Consider the following 19,591-nt stretch of genomic DNA (forward strand, 5'->3'; position numbering starts at 1 on the left):
TAAGCAAGACTAGGATATAACTGCTCATGAAGTATAATATTTTACGTGCCCACTGTTTTCCACATATCGCATGTCATAGATGTCATAGACCAAAAAACTGTTAGTTTATTTTCTACTGTCAAAATGTCTTCCTGCCTTATAAGAAAATTCGATTTGATATGTAAGTACTTTTAAATAAAAACATTTTGAAACTAAAATCATGCAAGCGATTCAGTAAAACGTTTTTGTTCGGTTTCAAATAGATGAAAATAATCGTCAATCTCAGTGGTTCAATGATAAAAACCGTTTTACGGTAGTCAGGGGTAATTTGTAAGGCAAGAATTTAATTTTCTAATATAAGTTACCAAAAAACATAATGCCTAAAAAATTACAAAGATTTTTTTAAAAGTTTTGATTCACATATTAAAAAATACATGTAATTTCATTAATTTTTGATACATTCAGAAATTAATTAAATTTTTGATACATTCAGATCGTAATAAATCAAATAAAATTGTCATAAATCTAGTGTGGATTTATTCACATATAACGTATTACACATAATTATTTACATTTTACTTCAATGTTTCATGTGTGATATCTTGGACTGGTTATGAAGCGTAAGACTGATTATCTCTTCCCTTATGTAATAAAATTATCAAGATACACTGCATTTGGTGTACCAATGCAGTGCCCTATGTTTTAATGGATGCGGATAAGGGAAAGTAATAGTAAAAAGTAGTTTATAATCTAAACCTGTGTAATTTTTATGTTTTTATTTGTCTAGCAAATTTCAGTGTTTTGACATTAATAAACACGTTATTATTATTATATGTATTTTTAAAAGACAAAACAAGTATATTATATTTTATTTATATTATGTTGTAAATGAATAAAGTGTAGTTTAAACAAAAAATATGTTAAGTATTAGAAAAAATATGTGTGCTTTTATTTATAATTAAATGGTACTTACTTTTTTACTTTCTTTTTGCTTTTTTATTAACTATAATATATTTGTTAATGTAATTGGATATGTTACCTGGATAAATAATAAAATATTTATTGATGATAAAATATTTGTTTTTTAAAATTTAATTAATCATATCCACCACATTGAAATATTAAGACTAAGAAATAAATAATATTCCATAAACGATGTAAAAAAAAATAGGTAGGTAAGATAGGCAAGTACATATTTATATTCCAAACATAATAAATGAATTGAGCCGTGAGTCCGAACTGCAACATAATACATATTAATATTACAAAAGTAATTACAGTTTTCAAAAGTATCTATTGGAGCACAAATTCAAATTCATGACCATGCAGGTAAAACAATCTCCTTTTTGCGGGTACTTAGCGGGCATATTGTATTTTACTTTATCCCAGCTTGACTCAGCCGCGCGCACTAACCAATATATTGCTGTCTCTTTTAAAACTCACCACCGTCTTTTAACGAAAACGAAATTGTGTTTGTCTGGATGGATTATATCGTCCGATTGGACTGTTATTCTGAAATTGATATGCTTTAATCACTATTTATTTTAAGTTACTTTATATTTTTTTAATGTAAATTTTTATGGTTTAACACGGGCACAGACTAAAAAGTCATTATTAGGTTAGTGAATATGAATGTTTTTATAATGAATTAATAAATTAATTAAATTGTTTCTGTAATTATTTATACTGAACAGAAAAATATATAATCTAATAAACTCGAGTGAACAAACTAACCTCTTGTTCACATTAGAGGGCATTAATGAAATATGAATACCTAATATTTTCATCTCAATGTAAATAATAATTCATAAAATAGGATTTTTATAGCGACATTTCATAATTAGTGTCAATTAAATTTCAAGTGCGGGAGATAAAGGAGAACAAAGCAGCCAGTCTAGGCATTTAGATACCTACTATAGATACAGAGTGTATGTGTGGGTATCTAATCTACCTACTAACTACAGAGATAAGGACACAATCTCATTCAATGAATGAAAGAAATGAGCTAGAGATCCATAAGACACGAAGATATGAAAATGACACAAAGAGCCATTTAGTTCAGCGCTCTTTTCGTTCGTGAACTAACTGACCGAGATGAAAGAAACATGTCTCCAGTTCAATGTTTCTGACCTTGTCAGTATGACAGGGTCGTTCGCGAACTACACACCTCTACAATACAGAACACCCAGGCTTAAGAAAAATCATATTTTAATTCTTGTGTTCGCACCGGGAATCGAACCCGGAACCTTTCGTGTATGACTTAAGTGTCCACAGAGGCCGCCACGTTATATATATATAATAAAAGGAATGTTTTATATATTATTTATTTGATAATTTTTTTTTTTCCAAATTAGTAGGTAGTTTGAAGTTACAAAAAGAAATAATCTTTAACTCTTCCGGGCCTAAGGGGTATTGAGGGTCACCTGGGTAGCATATTTTTTAAATAACTTTTTTGTTAATCATCATATTGATTTCATTTCAGTATTTTGATAACTTAGTTGTGTACATTCACTGGCCATAGGCGGAGGTTGAATCATCATCAGTGCTAACCATAAGATTACAATGTTTGAAAATGTCAAGACAAACAAATAAAATACCATTTTTGTGTGTTTTAGTTTATTTTTCCACTGAATTAGTTTGTATGTATATATATATACACATATATATATATATATATATATATATATATATATATATATATATACATATATATATATATATATACTTTCTGGTAACCAATAACATTCAGTCTATGACTATATCACATTTTTAAATTATGGCCAATAATTTTCATTACTATTTTATCAAGTCAGGCTTCCACATATTCAATGAAAGGTGATAAAACTGACAATAATAGGGAAATATCACATTTTTATTCATTTTTAAAGTAAAGAGGTCTATGAAATACTGTTGAGTAAAAAATAAATTTTTTGCTAATTATTAGTAGCATAAAAAATATTTTCAAATTTGTAATTTTGGATTGGCTTGATCCATTGGCCACGCCCCTAATACGTAACGATTCATGTTTATTTGTTTCTGGCCATTTAAATTTGTTTAGAACATTATCACGAATCTTGACATCACAACAACCAAGGCCAAACACGTCATGTTTTTCTAGCAATGCATTTTCATTAAATTTCTTTTTTACATTTATGTATGAAAACATTTTTCCACAATACCATTGATTTTGAAAATACAATTAATTATTCTGAATCCATTTCGTATATTTTTATCGGTATTCGTAGTATGTGATATTTCCCTATTGCTAGTAATTAGTTTTACTTTGAAGTGAAAAGCGCGGCTTTTGTAATTCTCGACATTATTCCAGCAAATACAAGAGGTATGTGGAAACCCGGCTATAATTATTGTTAGTAAAAATTGAAGTAAGTTGATGATATAGATTGAACTTATTGAATAACTCCTAACAAGATTCAGTTATGGCGAATTGCATTTTTTACAAATTTAAACCATTCTTTTTCTTAATTATTTCACGAAGTAAATAAGTAAATATATTTTCTGCATTTTATTGTTTTGTGAAAATAACCATTGTTGATACGTAATTATTTTTTAATCAACATGAAGTTAGATATTTTAAATAATTTATACCTACAAAAGTTTTAGTAGGTAAATGAATGAGGAAGTTAGGTGCAATGGGAAATTGGATACAAAAAATGTTTTTTTTGCTATATTAAATTTCAAAGAGAGGTAGAAATGTTATTATTAATCACGTATGTACCAATTATTTTGTAATGTTATACTTATTTTTTCAATTATAAAAAAAAAGTTTCTTAAAAATGTATGAAAAATGAACTATGAACGAACTACTATGACTAGTTCTCCAAAATCAACCAATGACCGATTATTGTGATACATTGCCGGTTACTGGGAAGCCAACCCACCAGTCAGGACAACTCAAAGTAGAGAACTTAAGACGTCATAGGCGGAGTAATTTCAAAATCATAGCCTTGATAACACGATACATAAAAATACTTTTTTTTTTGGGTCAGTTTGGTGGTTCACTGAACTTCCTCATTCAAAGAATTAAATAATTGGAATGTTACTTCATTTCAGATATATGTAAATGTACAATTTTCTTAAAAACTACTCCCATTATAAAGAATGTTGTAATGGTTGTATGTACCGCACCTTATGTTTCAATATGACACGAAATTTGTAAAAAAACAAACTTTAGCTCAATATTATTCACAAATGTTTATTTTATCCTCTTCAAAGTAATCACCATTAGAGGTGATACACATATGCCAACGTTTTTTCCAATCTTCATAGCACTTATCGCAGGCTGATTTTGGAATGGCTTTCAGCTCCCTCTGCGAATTTTCTTTTATCTTCTTAATCTAGTAAAAATGCTTTGGGAGCCAAATCAAGTGAATACTGTGATTGAAGAATGACTTTTAAATTGTATTTGGCCAAATAATCACTTAGAAGTAGAGATGTCCGAGGCGGCACATTATTGTGCTGCAAAAACCAATTGTTATCTTTCCATAAACCTAGCCATTTTTGACAAATATTCTGACTCAAATGCTTCAATACGCCTAAATAGTATTCCTTATTGACCATCTGGCCTGTTGGAAGGAACTCCGAGGGTACAACACAATGATAATTGAAGAAGACAATTAACATCACCTTGATTTTGAGAGACTTTGGTGTAGGTATTTGGGTTTTGGCTCAGTTGGCAAGTGCAGCTCTGAAGATTGTCTACTTGTTTCCACGTCATATTCAAACACCCACGTCTCATCACCCGCAATGATGCCCTGAACGCCGGTCATCGAATCATCCATAGAAAGAATCTCTTCAGTGTCAGATTTGGGTTTTATTTAAAGAAAATTAAGCAATCTTGGCACAAGTAGCGCCGCAACACATCTCTTATCTAAAACATAATGTATAATGCTGTGCACTGATCCAGTTGATATCTTTAGGTCGGCAACTAACTCTTTTATAGACACTCGACTTCTTCAGGCACGATTGTATTACCGTTTTTATGTTTTATTCCAAAATTGATATGGCCAGACGAGGATGAGGCCACTTTTCCGCCCTGTTTGATGCTTTGTACCACTCGTATGCCTGTGTTTTTGACAAAGCAGACTCCCCATATGCTTTTTGTAACATTTTCAATGTGATTGCACATTAAATTTTGTTGGAGAAACGAAATTTAAGGCAAATTCTTTGCTCAACTAATTTCACCATAGTAAAATTTGCAGAACACACTAGAGATTGACTTGTTTACACAGCTGGCACAAACAAACTATATGTCAGGTCGCGCTAAAAAATTACATGTATTTTTATGACAATCCTACCAACATTTAAAAAATATATATATTACCGAAATCTTGAGTGCAGTTCTTTTAAATTACTAATTTCAGGTCATATTTGAACATAATAGTATATTATTGATTGATTTGGTGTTTATTTTGTAGAACACCATATTTGAACTTATATTAGAAATCAAACACTGATTTGTTAATATTAGAAAACAAACACTGAAGGCAAAACAATTGTCACGAAATTTTTGTTTTTATATTTTTTACATTTGTAAAAATAAAATAAAGTGTTCAGTAGACTCAAATCAGTGTTTGATTTCTAATATTATAAACATAAGTGCGTTTAGAAATCAATTAACATGCATAATACCTATATTAAAGTTAAAATGCTTACATTGTATTGTATGAGTACCTTTATAATCAGTGAATTTAAATAAAAATATATTACAATAATAAATATAAATAAATACATAGAACAAAAATTACGCTATTTATTTGAGTTTGTCCAACTTTTTTTAGACAAGAACTGGATTTAACCCCCTAGGGAGCTGCTAACATTAACATGTTACAACAGAGATAAGGAATATTTTAGAGAAGTAAAGGTTTCAGCTCTTTAACTTCACAAAGGTCAATAGATGAAATAATTGAAGGAATGCAGATGTTCAAACATAGGTAGAATGGTGAAGTTACACAGTTCTACATCTCTGTTGTAACATGTTAACAAAAATTATATTTAATTTATCAAGAAATCAACTGTTTACTTGAATATCTTTTATGCGCCCAGAAACTAGAAATAAATAAAATAATCATTACAATATTATTATTGAACCTGTTATGTAATATTTTTGATACACCATGCAAAGTTGATTTCAAACTCAACAAATATAAAAATTGATAAAATTTCATTTGTCTGGTTTAATTTTCTTTATCAATGCTAAAATATGGATTTAGAATGTTAATGCTGCAATTCATAAATAATTCAACCTTGAGAAATACTACAAATTAAAATTATGAAAAAAGGCACACAAAACAAAAGAGTATCATCAATAAAATTTAAAAACTTAAATTAAAAACAATCAATCAACACAAAAGATAAAATAAAACTTAGAATACAAAATGGAGTTACAAACATCAAACACATCCCAATCACTATAAATATAGAACAGTTAATCATCATAATTAATGAACATTATGGTTACAAGTAAACAGAAAATATATGTATGCAAAAGGGAAATAGAGGCACCTAAGTTACAAAAAAAGGTTTTGAGTTGCATGCAAAGAACACAAACTCAAATTATCTAGTAAGACGAGATAATTTATTTTTAAATAAATAAAAATTTTTAACCTGTGTCACACAATTAAACATATTGTGATTTATATAAACTGTAGTAATATTTTTTTTTTCATGAAATCTCTGAATTAGACACATTTCTAATTTCCTTTCACACAGATAAAATTTATTTATACATAAATATTTTAAGTCAATTAATTCATGTATCTGTAATTTATCGAACTATTAAACGCAACTTGACGTAACGTTGACTTTTTAGGACACTATGTTAACTTATAAAATACAAAAACATTACCTACACTCCTGTCTTATGGCAAAACTTTGCATCTCAAAAAAGGTCAAACTGAGATAATCGCTTTTAAATGTTTTATGGCAATTAAATCAGAACTTTTCCATGGTTACACCAAGTTGTCAATTGGCTAGGAAGCTTTATAAAAAATAATCTTAATTACCATACGACAGATCTTAGAGAGTAGAATATTTTAAGCCGTATGCAACTATAGATGCATCGTTTTGCCATCAGACAGGAGTACAGATGTTCAACTAAGTACGAAATAAGTACAAAAATCCGCTTCCTTGATAAAAAAATCTAAATGACAAAAAATACACCCAAAATTTTTTTTAAATTTAAAAAAAAATATTTTTCAACCTTTTTTGGATACTCGGAATAAAGAAGTCAAAAGCGCAAATCTTGCTCAATATTCAAGTTGACAAACTTTTTTTAAGGAGTTTATTATATAACCATTATACGGGTGCATTTATAAGGAATACATAATATTTGATATGACATATTTATTTCCCAAAGAAATTTTTTTGGTGCATGCACACAAACTTTTAAACATAAAAACATTTTTTTTTTGTTGGATTGATGTTTATTGAACTAGTCTAAGTTCATTTCAAATATTGTGAGTTGATTAAAAAAATAAATTGTATGAGGGCTGGTTTTATAAACATCCGTATGGAAGTGTGATATCATTTTTGACAAATATTTGGTATACTGACCGATTTTAGCATTTTGTATACGTTTTCAGAGTTACAGGTCGTTAAAGTAAAATGGTGACTACACAATTTCAGCCGGTAATAGTAACTACACAATGTATGACGAACGTCGATGCCAATGCAGTATTTGACACTGACAGTTGTTTTGAAACACTGCTATCAAATTATTTATTTAATTCTTCGCTTAATTCATTTGCGGTATGTAATTATTTCATATATTTTTTACACCGCATTGTATTAGGCAAAGATTGTACAAAATGTAGTAAGCATATTAACAACAAAACTAATAATATACTAAACGTCATTGGCCTAAGAAATCTTAAATATTTTCATTCTTAACATATTGAAATATATGAAAATGCTTATTGGCGTTGGATCAGTTAGAAAAATTGGTTTTTAAAACAAACATCATTTATCGTTACGAACAGTCAATGGTTTGTAGCACTTACGGAAATTTGGTAGATTGTTTATAAAACTGGCCCTAAGAATCCCAAGAGTTTTCTTAAAAGAGCTATTTGATAATGATATTGTTGATATTAAGAAAATTGACAATCTTAAATTAAATTATTTGCATGATAAACATCATCACACAAAAACCTAGTTTTTTATTATTGTGATTAAATCTATGTTACAATCAATTATAAAACATCTAAATATGTTTTAAAGCATAAAAGCACTTATTATAACGTGAAAAAAACTCCAAAGGCACAATCTAAGATATTTAAATTCTTATTTAACTGGAATAGTCAAGAATAGTGAATATTGATATACATACCAACACGGAACTAAACAAAATTATTCAGCAGGTGTCATAATAAACATCACTTTTCCACATACATAATACATGATACATTTACTTTGAATACAGTTTTAATTACATATCTAAACAATAATTCAATACAGAATATAATATCCATAAAATACACTAATTAAATTTCTCGGTGGAAGTTCATTATAATTTAATAATTAATTGAATATGGATTGACATTAAAACCACTAATTTTGTGGACTACAAAGTAAATTAAGGAATCTACAAAACTAAGCTAATTGAAGTGTCAACCCGTTATTTATTATTTAAATCTTCATAAAACAGAAAACACAAACCTATTTTAATTGATCATGTCCAAAGGGTGTCTGACGTGATCAATTTTGAAAAAAATTACGCCATTGACGAACGACCATAAAAACCGTGTCTGAAACAAAGTTAATATAGGGGATGGGCAGAGGGCGCTCATCACACTCTCTTTAGCCCTTTATAGGACATTTACACAGAATAAAGTGGTACATACATATACCACAGAAATGAGGTTTTTGTTTTCTATAATGTTGTATTAATAATTATGTCACAAGAGTATCATAATAATGTACACAAGTAGATCAGTCTACCACTCAGATTTTCAAATTCAATATGTTTATTATCTTAAAAAATAAATTAGGTTTGGAAGACGTAAATCCAAACAAAATATGGCGTATCCTGGGTTAAATGCCGCCCAAAACTTATGAAATATGGATGTCCTAAAATTTTGTATCCAGAAAAATGTGATCTTTTGTCTTTTAGATAGGACAATTTACACCAACTCGCTATCACGGAATTTATAATTCTAGATGTTTTAAATTCAGTTGAAAAAATTTAAATATTAAAATCATCAAAATCCACACCACTATCAAGATATATTGTATTAACTTAAAATTATACGACTTGTTATATTAAAAGTCCGAGAGCGCAGATGGCATTTCTTATAATGGGCTTTTAGAAGCAGATAAAAAAAGTTCAATTGGATGTAAATATGTTTGTAATGTTATTTTTTTTACTTTTGGCTTTCTTCTTCATCTTATCCACATCAAATAAGTAATACTTATTTATATAACAATGCATCTTGATCAAAATATATATTACATACATGCAGGCCAGATGATCAATCTTACGCTTCAGATACATGCCCAGGGAATATGAAATATTGTGAGAAAAATCAGTTTCAAAAAATAAATTAAACTTCTTTCCAGCCTTGTCAAGAATTGATCCATGAGACTTCAAATACAGCTTAAGATAATTATTTTTTAAAATACGCTTGATTACTTGATATCTACGTAGATGATGGGATCACATCCAGCACAATTATTGAACTTTATCATTTTACAAAAATGAGAATTTTATTTTCAATTTTGAGTTAGAATTGTAAAACTTACGTATTATTTACACTACTTTTGCATGCCAATTGGGCTGACTAGGGACTTATATTATAAAACATATTTTACATCATTGAAAGAATTAAAAATATATATATATTAACTGCATTTATACTTCGATGGTCAACCTGATATATGTTATTTATATCAACGTTTCCCAATGTTTTTAAGCCTGCGGACCGGTGAAAATAGGAGAAAAAAATTGCAGACCGGTAACGCAGGTACAAAAACTTTTGTTTATGTAATATTTTGTTTTAAATAATTTTTTTTTTTTTTAATGCTGATTAGCATTTATTCAAAAATTCAAAAGAACTAATTTTTTGCAGGAAAGAAACAGTTAAGTGAATCCGACCAAAACCTGGGTCAGATGGTTAGCAACATTGCCAAAAAAAGTTTCATCTTCATAAAATATTATTGACAAAGCCAACTTTTAAAATATTTGTTTTATATTGAATATAATATAACATAATATTGAAAATTTTGTGTACAATTTGTGATAAATTAAAAGCATACTTCTGTTTAAATGAAGTATATTTTTAACATTAACAGATAAAACAATAAATATATGATAAAACAGACAAAACAATTGTCCAGGATTATATCAATAATATACATAAAGTTCACTGGCATTTATGCATCTCGTGGAGTAGTACTCACAAGTAGTACTATTCCGTTATGCATAGAGATGTAAGCGAGAATCCCAATGGAAATCTCTTTAAGACGAATTATGATTTAACTCGGGTAATCCTGTCGTGATGTGAAAAAAAAACAGTATTCAGAAAACCAAGTATTTTTTATAACAAACGGAAATAATTAATTTAGTATAAAACCTTGGTAAAAAAATATTTATGAGTCATAACCTGTTTGAAGCAAATCTACATGTCCGGTTTCTGGAACAAGTTGGTAACTAGCAGTGAGATATTGCACTTTTAAAGTTAAAAGTTCTTCCCAAATCAACAATTCAAATAAAACCTTAAGTTAAATACTATAAAATATTGTTTTTTGAATTCATAAAATATGACATACTTTTATTTACTTTTTAAACAAAAATTATTAAATAAATTGATGGCAGTTATGAAGAAATCTGATTTCTTGAAAATTTGTAGCTGCCAACTTGTGTCAGAAACCTGACAATATTGAGTTTGAAATATTTGGTAAATAGTCTATTGCGAATTAAAAGCATATTTGTTGTTTCCGTAAAATTTTTCAATTGTTTAAACTTAATAGTAATTTTTAAAACCCATTATCAACTACTGTACTCACTCGTTAAGTTATAGTGTTTACATTTTCCAACTTTATTTTAAAAACATAAAACACGTAAGTAGGATATTTTACGCATAAATAGTATTTGTACAAATATATTATATACATACATATTATATGGCAAGACCTTTTCTGAATTATGCACTTATTCAAATATGTATGAATAATATTCGTAATAATCTGTATGAATAATATTCGTAATAATCTGTATGAATAATCTTACATTAGTAAGAATAATGCACTTAGTGACTCTCTAGGAGTGAAAATAATTATTGTAACATTTTCGTTGCAAAAATACTTCCGTGTAAGGAAGTATTTTAAATTATAAAGTAGTTTATTGATAATATTTTTACTCTGATTTTTCATGGGAATTGTTAGTACTTCTGCTATTTTGTCGTTTTAACTGCTCTTTCAATTGAGCTTTCCGTAAATTCATCATTAGCTGGGTGGACTGGTAAAGCCAACTTCCCTAAAATAAAATAAAAACATATTATGTACCCACAAAAGACATTTAGTTAAGTTTAAAATTAATTTTAAGGTACTAAAAATAAACAAAATCTTAAATTTGATCAAACTACTATCTTTCTTAAATCTAAACCATCATTCGCAAAAGAGTGGAGGCGTATAAAAAAATAAAATTTATGATTTAGTGCTCACAGTATATATAATTTTTTATTTTTGAGAATTAAGCCTAATTTGTTTTTAAATAATAAAATGTATCCTGATTTAAACCAAAACCAGTATACCTTCAGCATAAATTAAGAAATATTTTTATACTTAAAAAAATATTTATTAAATTGTAATGTTTGAATAATTAATGATACACTAAGTTATCCCATGTTGGGTCATTATCAAGTACTCTTTATTATTGTTGTAAAAACACTTTGACTTTACACTTATGCACAGATCATATTTATCCAGACAAGTACCTACTCAGTGTTGCTATAATACATAACATACCTTTCCATTTAAGTTAGTAACAAGCTAACCATAATCTAATAACACAATAAACAAATAAAACAATAAATCATAACATAAATAAAGAAATAACAGGCATACATACATAAAGCAATCAGTCACAAAACAATAATGTCACTTTTATACACTGCATATTATGTTTAAGTGATATTTGGCTTACTTTATGGAGAAATTTTATTGATAACCATTATGTTAAACAAATCATTCTCAGTTATATCAACAGAAGTGGCGGAATTTAAAAATTCAGGGATGTTGGCAATACAGTTAAGGATTAAAAAAAGGTATTTTCGGTATCGTTTATCGTTCACCCAATTGAAGTTATAAAACCTTCCAATAATTTTTTGACGGTTAGTGCGAGAAAATTCAAACCAAATACAAAGTGTTATACTCTTAGAGTAATAATATGCCACTGGTTAATAGTCACCCATATGGACAAAAACCATTATATGATTATAAACCACAAAGTTAGCAACAGTTTACAGCAACACAACGGGTTATAGGTAGTCAAGTCGAGAATTGGAAATGCAAACTGAAACCATTCATTACACATCAGTTTTTAAAATAAAAATTAAACCAAAAATTTGGAACACTTTTGTTCTATGCAATTATTACAAATTAACAATTTTAGCAAATTATTACTCTGAGGTTATACTAGTATGTCAACTAATATTCATTTATAAGCTCAACAAATGAATAAAGAATTATTGAATATGTTGGATTTAAATATAATGTCAGCCTCGTGGTGTAATGGTTGGCACATTTGCCTACCATGCAAGAGGTCTCGGGTTCGATTCCCAACGTGGTTGATATGAAATATTATTTAATAGGGTGTTTTTACACTAGAATATTTCATAGTCCCTAGACTGGTACCTAAAGCGTAAGACTGATCACCTTACCTTAATGTAACAAAAATGACCAAGATACGCTGCGATTAGTGTACCAATGCAGCGCCCTATGCACCATTGGGTGCGGAAAGGGAATGATTATGATAAAATATAAACGTGGATTTCGATAATAGTACTATATGCAGTGCAAAACTACGAAGTATAATCAATAAATATGGATTAAAACAATTAGTAAGAAAATTCACTGGTGACTCAAGATCCCTCATAGATTTAGTTATCTTTATCTATAATGATTTTTATCTGGTCACAAACGTAGCAGCTTTACCAAAAATATCAGATCATGAAATAATTGTGCTGTGCTTATGATGCCAAATTTCATTAAAATAGAAGAAAAGAGAGAAATTTTACAGAGATAAAAAAAAAAGATACAATAAACATAAATTCTGCTTAGAACTACAAATACTGAAGCGGTAGTCCGCTGAAGCGATGACTATTTACGAAAGGCTAGTACTTTTGTTTCAAATTTAAACTGTGATTGAAAAAAACTATGCCAGTAAAAATGAGTATTTTTTACAAAACAAACAAATGGTTTACTAAATCTCTGAGAAATATTCGAAAACAACTTAACTATTAGTATAAAGCAAACAAACTATAACCTAATAACATGGAATAATTGTACATTTCGTAACATGTACGCTAAGGAAATAAAAATTCAAAAATGCAACTACTACGAGGTGTGTTCAGAAAATAATGGGAATTTTTAAATTTTGCGGGTTTGGAGTCCGATTGTATTTTTAAAAAATTGTTATGTTGGTATACATGCCCCTGAAGTATGCTAAAATTTTCGGGTGTATTCACTGTTTACTTTGTCTGTGGAGCCGCTAAGGTTAGACTTGTTTTAATGGGCTCGGCGATTTTCGGTTATTAAAAAAAATGGACCAAAGAATTTGTATCAAATTTTGTGTAAAAAATGAAATGAAGTGTAACAAAGTGTGTGAAATGTCAACAAAGGCCTATATTGAGTCTGCTATGAGTAAAACAAGAGTTTCCAAGATGGCCGTGAAGACGTTGAAGATGACGAACGGCCCGGACACCCCGGTACATCAACAACCAAATTTTTTTTTTATATATCATATTATCAGCGCTATGATTTTTTTTAAGTTTTCAATTTCTGAAATAACTCCGCGTGTGACGTCAGAGGTTCTTATCTGTCAGATCTTCCGATTGGTCCGTTTACGGCAAGCAAACTGGATATCCTTCAGAGATCTCTTATCATTGGTTGGTTCATTTGAACCAGTGATGTTGTTCAAAGTAAGGCGTTTTTTTAAAAATATTTTTTATTATTTCGCTACACCCTATTAATGTGAAATAACGTTATTTGCGTCTCAAAAATAGAACCACGATTAGAAAAAATTATAAAATATAAATAAGCAAAGAAATTGAAATTATTATATTTTTATTAAAACAACGGACCTAAAGCCCTTGCTTGCAACCGCAGCCCCCCAAGCAAGACTTTGCGATCTCCCTGGCGGTTGCGAGTTGTGACCCACAGGTTGAAAAACGTTTATGTATGGTATTGGAATGTGAGAATGTAAGATTAGTAACGGATACTCGGTCGGTAAATCCATTCATTGTAGATATTCAGAGTAAAATTAAGCATCTTAAAATAACAGGGATGAACATTCAAATATGCTGGATAAAAGGACATGCTGGTATCGTAGGAAATGAGAGAGCGGATGAATGAGCAAGAGCCGCAACTTGTAAAAGAACGGCACCTTTCTTTTCAGAATTTCCCCTTAGCTTTGCTAAACGCTGTATAAAACAAAATACGCAGCAGCGTTGGGAGGATCATTACCGCGCTTCTTCTACAGGTAAAATCACTAAAATGTTTTTCCCAACGCTGGCTGATGCAGCAAACTTCCGTCATCATCACCAAAGTACTTTCGAAACGACCCAAATTTTTACAGGACACGGAGCTATGAGAAGTTATCTATATAGGTTTAAATTAAGGAATGATGACTATTGTCCATGCGATGATATTTCTTCACAGAGTATCAAACATCTGTTATTTCAGTGCCCATTTTTCAGTTTGCAACGCCATAATCTTGAAGCCGAATGCAGGAAAGATGGAATATCCTTAACAGATATCCACACTGTAGTTAAAAGTAGTTATCACGCGCCATTGTTCTTGAACTTTGTAACAATGGTGATTGGACTCATAAAGGTAATAAACCAAAATCAGTGATCGAACATCCCATTTCCAAGACAAACAAAAACGATTTTTTCCGAGTACCTTAGCCTTGTACATGACACGTAAGGCTACTAAATACAGGGGTCCAAATATATATTTTTTTAAAATGTAAGATTATTAAGAAATAATATACATTACACTTACCACCATTATCATACAGTTTAAAAGTATTGGTACTGAAAACACTATGGATATAAAAAGACCCTTGCTGTCAAAATATTGCTGGCGTGAAAATAATGTCCAATTTTTGGAGGCAAATTCATTGATGCTCTCAGAAAAAAATACCATTAGCACTGTAAAAAAATTAATTAAAAATTAATATTCATATGTATATTATAGGTGGCATTGCTTGTTACCCATGCATTGCATGATTATCATGTTACCATGTAATTATCAATGATTAATTATTCATTTAAATAATATATTTTATTCAAGATCTTTTTGGAGACTTATTCAGCATTGTTGTGTACAGTATAACAAAAAACATGAACACTCATGTACAAAAAGCAGAATAAAATTGAAAATGTGTTTTTTAATAAGTAAGTTGGTTTTTATGTGAATTCGTGTGTATAAAGTATCAAAAAAAATAGTTTATTTACATTATTTTGAAAAATCGGAATGGTAAATGTTACACGTGGCCACTCAAACCAGACAATGACGGAACATAAGCCATGTAAATGCCTAGAATTCCATATTCCCTTCTCAAAATTCTTTTCCTTCTGTGTTGCAATAGGTTTTAATCTTATTCATATATTTGAAAACTGGTACTTTGAATATTGCAACTAATACTGCAATTGCAGGGTCGCATGCACCATTGGGTGTGAATAAGGGATAGGAAGAGGCTTCATAGATGACTGTGTAAATATTTTGCAAATGGCACCACATAATGAGATTTGTTCAGCTACAAGTTGATAAATCTAGATTGAATTTAGGTTCAAACTGCCACATCCTGTTTTAATTGTATTTTTTTGGCAACAACAGAACAACTGGACACCGAAAATCTATCACAACACTAGATATCATAGATTGATTTGGAAGAACTTGTGATGCAATTCAAAACAGTTCATTTGTATATTTTTTTTCATACAGTACAATTAAATGCTTTAATTTTTATCACGTGTAAGAAAACGTTTTTTATATCCAATTTCCCGTAGCACTGAACTTCTTCATTACAGTGGTGAATTAGAACAGAGAACACCCAGGCTCGAAAAATATCACTTTTTTTTGTGTTCTCACCAGAAATTGAACCCGGAACCTTCCATGTGCAAGTAGTCTTAACCATTACACTACAAGGGCCACCGTGACTTCATCACTTCTCTATTCACACCCAGTGGTGCATAGGGCACCTTATTAGCACTCCAATTGGAGTGTATCTGGACCATGTTTGTTACATGGAAGCAGTCCTACACTTCAGGTGGCAGTTCAGGACCAATGAAATATTGCACTACCAACCACCCTAAAACCAATATTTCCACATCCATCTAGCCAGGAATCGAATCCGGGACCTCAAGCATGGTAGGCTGAACAAGCCAACCGCTACACTACGAGGTAAACTTATCTCCACTAGATTTCCTTTTTCAGGATTTTTACCTAAGAGAAGACATCGAGTCTTAAATACTCATCCAGGGTTGTGGTTTTATTTCATACACAGAACTGTATTCTTCGTTTGCCCAAACACAGAAAATTACAGACTTTTAGACTTACACAGTGAAAAAAATAGAACTATTTGAAAATTTCCATAATTTCTAGTAGTAAGGCATGTCAATGTTATTAAAATATGAAATGAAATTAATGCCATTAGCCAAGGATCTCTCCATTCAATCTGAAAATCAAATTATTTGAATTAACATATTTTATATTGATCTGTACAAAGTACGCTGACTTAAAGTTCAAGTTTCTATATCTACCAGTAGTAGAAGTAACATGATACATAAACACAATCAAATGACAGTAAAGGATGTAAAGGTATAGGTACGTCGCAATATTAGTTAATTTACAAACAATAGGTGGAAAAAAGTTATGCAGATTATTAAAACTGAGCATACAATATTTATTACGTTGGATACTTTAGATAGTAAAGTAGTTAAACATGTTTGGAATGTAATGATAAGCGTATTTTTGTACACAAACGCAGCCTATTATTAAAAATTCAGCCTCATAAATAAAACGCTTATTTATGTGACTAACATGACAGAGACGTTTTCTTTTAAATTTTAATAATTAAGTTGTGTATACAAACAATAAAAACCAAAAGCTAAGCAGAAAAATAAGAAATACTACTTACACTTTGTAAATATTTAATAAATCCATTGATTTCGTTTATTTCAATAAAATCTGTATCCATGTTGAATAACATTTGTAATGTAATAGTTTAATAATAAACCTATTTTTATTTAGTTCGTTAGTATTTTTATGCCGTCCCCAGAGTTCTTAAAATCGTAAAGTCGTAAATCGTAAACTCAAAAAATTAATCCCCACAAACACCTCGCAAACACAAATAAATTAATTATTTTCAGACCACAGATTACTACACAAATGATACCAGAGACAATGTAGAACTCACAAATACCACAGACTTTAACGACTAACGCAAGAATCAACCAGAGATTGAAGATTGAAGATTGAATCAACAATATCAAAATAAACTTCATAAACAGACATCTCGCAACAACTTTTTATACCTCAGTGACTTTTTATGGTTTCTGATCCAAAATGAGAATGAAGTTTGCTTTTTAATGATGATTTCGATGCGTTTACTGTAAACTAGTATTTTCAATAATTTTTATTTTTTTAATATTTCAAAATCATTATTATCTAGATGCGTGGGTTTTCACGGTTGTTGTTATCGCACTCAGTTTACCCTGAAGATGGCTCCTGCAATGTCGCCGAAACGTCAGAACAAATCCAACTTACACGGGATCACCCAAAAAAGATACATATATTGACCGTTATTATCATTCTCTTTCCGCACTTAATAATGCATAAGGCACTGCATTGGTACATCAACCACAGCGTATCTTGATCATTTTGGTTTCATGAAGATAACATTGTACTTCAGGGCTGGTATTCCGAACGCGTTTACAGCGCGCTATAATGCGTATTTAGTACGTAAAAACGCGCTATACCGCGCTATAATTTCGTTTAGAATACCGCGCAAGTCCAGGTATATACAAAGTCTACGTTCAAGGCGCACGGAAGGAATGCAGTAATGGGTTTTGACTTTTGACACTGCCCGTTTGAGTTTCGATAAAAATTGGCTCATAACAAATATGTTATATTTGTATTATTTTAGTTTCAATAAAGACATAACATGCATATTCGTGAATACCGGTGAGTCATTTTTTATCGAAACTCAAACGGGTAGCGTTAAAAAACATTACCGCACTCCTTCTGTGCGCCTTGAACGTAGACTCCGTCAATACCAACCACGAAATATTTTAGTGTTATAGGTAAGCATACTTTTTTTTAAAATAAATATTTCTTGTCAAACATATTTTTAATTTATCCGCCTCGTGATTAAATGTTTAGCGCGTTTGCCTACCATATGTAACCAAAAAACGTTTATGGCAATTATTATACAGATGCAGAAAGTCACTATTAAACGGTATAATCAAATGTAATCATTTTATATGAAATAGATAAAAATATTTTTTCAAATAAATATGGACATATAATTATCATTTACAGTCCGAAATTGAACCAACACTACCACAATCTGGATATTACATAAAACATTTGCTTATTGAGTGACATTCGTTGAAATCAGTGCCTTAAGGCAATAATTATTATTTAGGTACAACATAAAATCTATACAACAATTATATCAATACATTCAGGCCCGGCGACAGGGGGGGACAAAGGGTACAGCTGTACCGGGCCCCGGACATCAGGGGGCCCCGTGTAGCTAGTAATGAGATTAACGAAACGCTGCATAATAACGATTACGTAATCAATTAAGGGAATCATTTGTTTTGTTCCTTCGAAAATCGAAGTAGGTAGGAAAAATAGTTATACATAATACGTAAACCAACCCCAACATTTTGCTTTGCCCACCCGCGTTCTTTGCTTATCATCGCTTGTCTATGTGCCGTGCCGCCCGCGAGTGCAATGCGCGGTCAGCGCGGAGACTATTAAAAAAGTCAAGAAGAGCCAAGGTGGTGGGGTTAAACGACTTCAAGCTCACTACCTTTCACACGAAACTCAGAGTGAGTTTATTTGTTTGTGTGGGAAAAAAGTTTTGGAAGTAATTTTGAATGAAAGAGCAAACGCAATTTATTTTTCCCTCATATGTGATGCAACGCCAGATAAAGCTCACATTCAGCAAAACGTATTGATTTTGCGTTATATTTTCAAAGATTCAGAAACCAGACAATGGATTATTAAAGAAAGGTTCCTAGAGTTTTTTTACTTTTGCCAAAAAGCTGGATTGGAAATCGTAGACGAAGTGTTAAGCAGACTCCAATATCATGGCATCAATATTGACGGTTGCAGAGGGCAAGCCTACGATAATGGAAGCAAT

The 19,591-nt window shown here is 30.3% G+C and overlaps 1 protein-coding gene across 1 annotated transcript; it reads right to left on the reverse strand.

Moving 5' to 3' along the window:
* Nucleotides 1–9,997: 9,997 nt before the first annotated feature.
* Nucleotides 9,998–17,593, reverse strand: LOC148270590 (transmembrane protein 18-like). Its single transcript, XM_088242367.1, has 4 exons — nucleotides 17,357–17,593; nucleotides 16,777–16,894; nucleotides 15,217–15,365; nucleotides 9,998–11,467 (listed from the first exon to the last, which is right to left on the reverse strand). The coding sequence occupies exons 1-4, from the start codon at nucleotides 17,426–17,428 to the stop codon at nucleotides 11,348–11,350; spliced, it is 459 nt and encodes a 152-aa protein (XP_088098493.1). The 5' UTR covers nucleotides 17,429–17,593; the 3' UTR covers nucleotides 9,998–11,347.
* Between the last annotated feature and the right edge of the window lie 1,998 nt (nucleotides 17,594–19,591).

Source organism: Micrasema longulum, unplaced genomic scaffold (genome assembly GCF_059751315.1).
Source record: "Micrasema longulum isolate JH-2025_06_02 unplaced genomic scaffold, ASM5975131v1 h1tg003710l, whole genome shotgun sequence".
Taxonomy (NCBI): Eukaryota; Metazoa; Arthropoda; class Insecta; order Trichoptera; family Brachycentridae; genus Micrasema; species Micrasema longulum.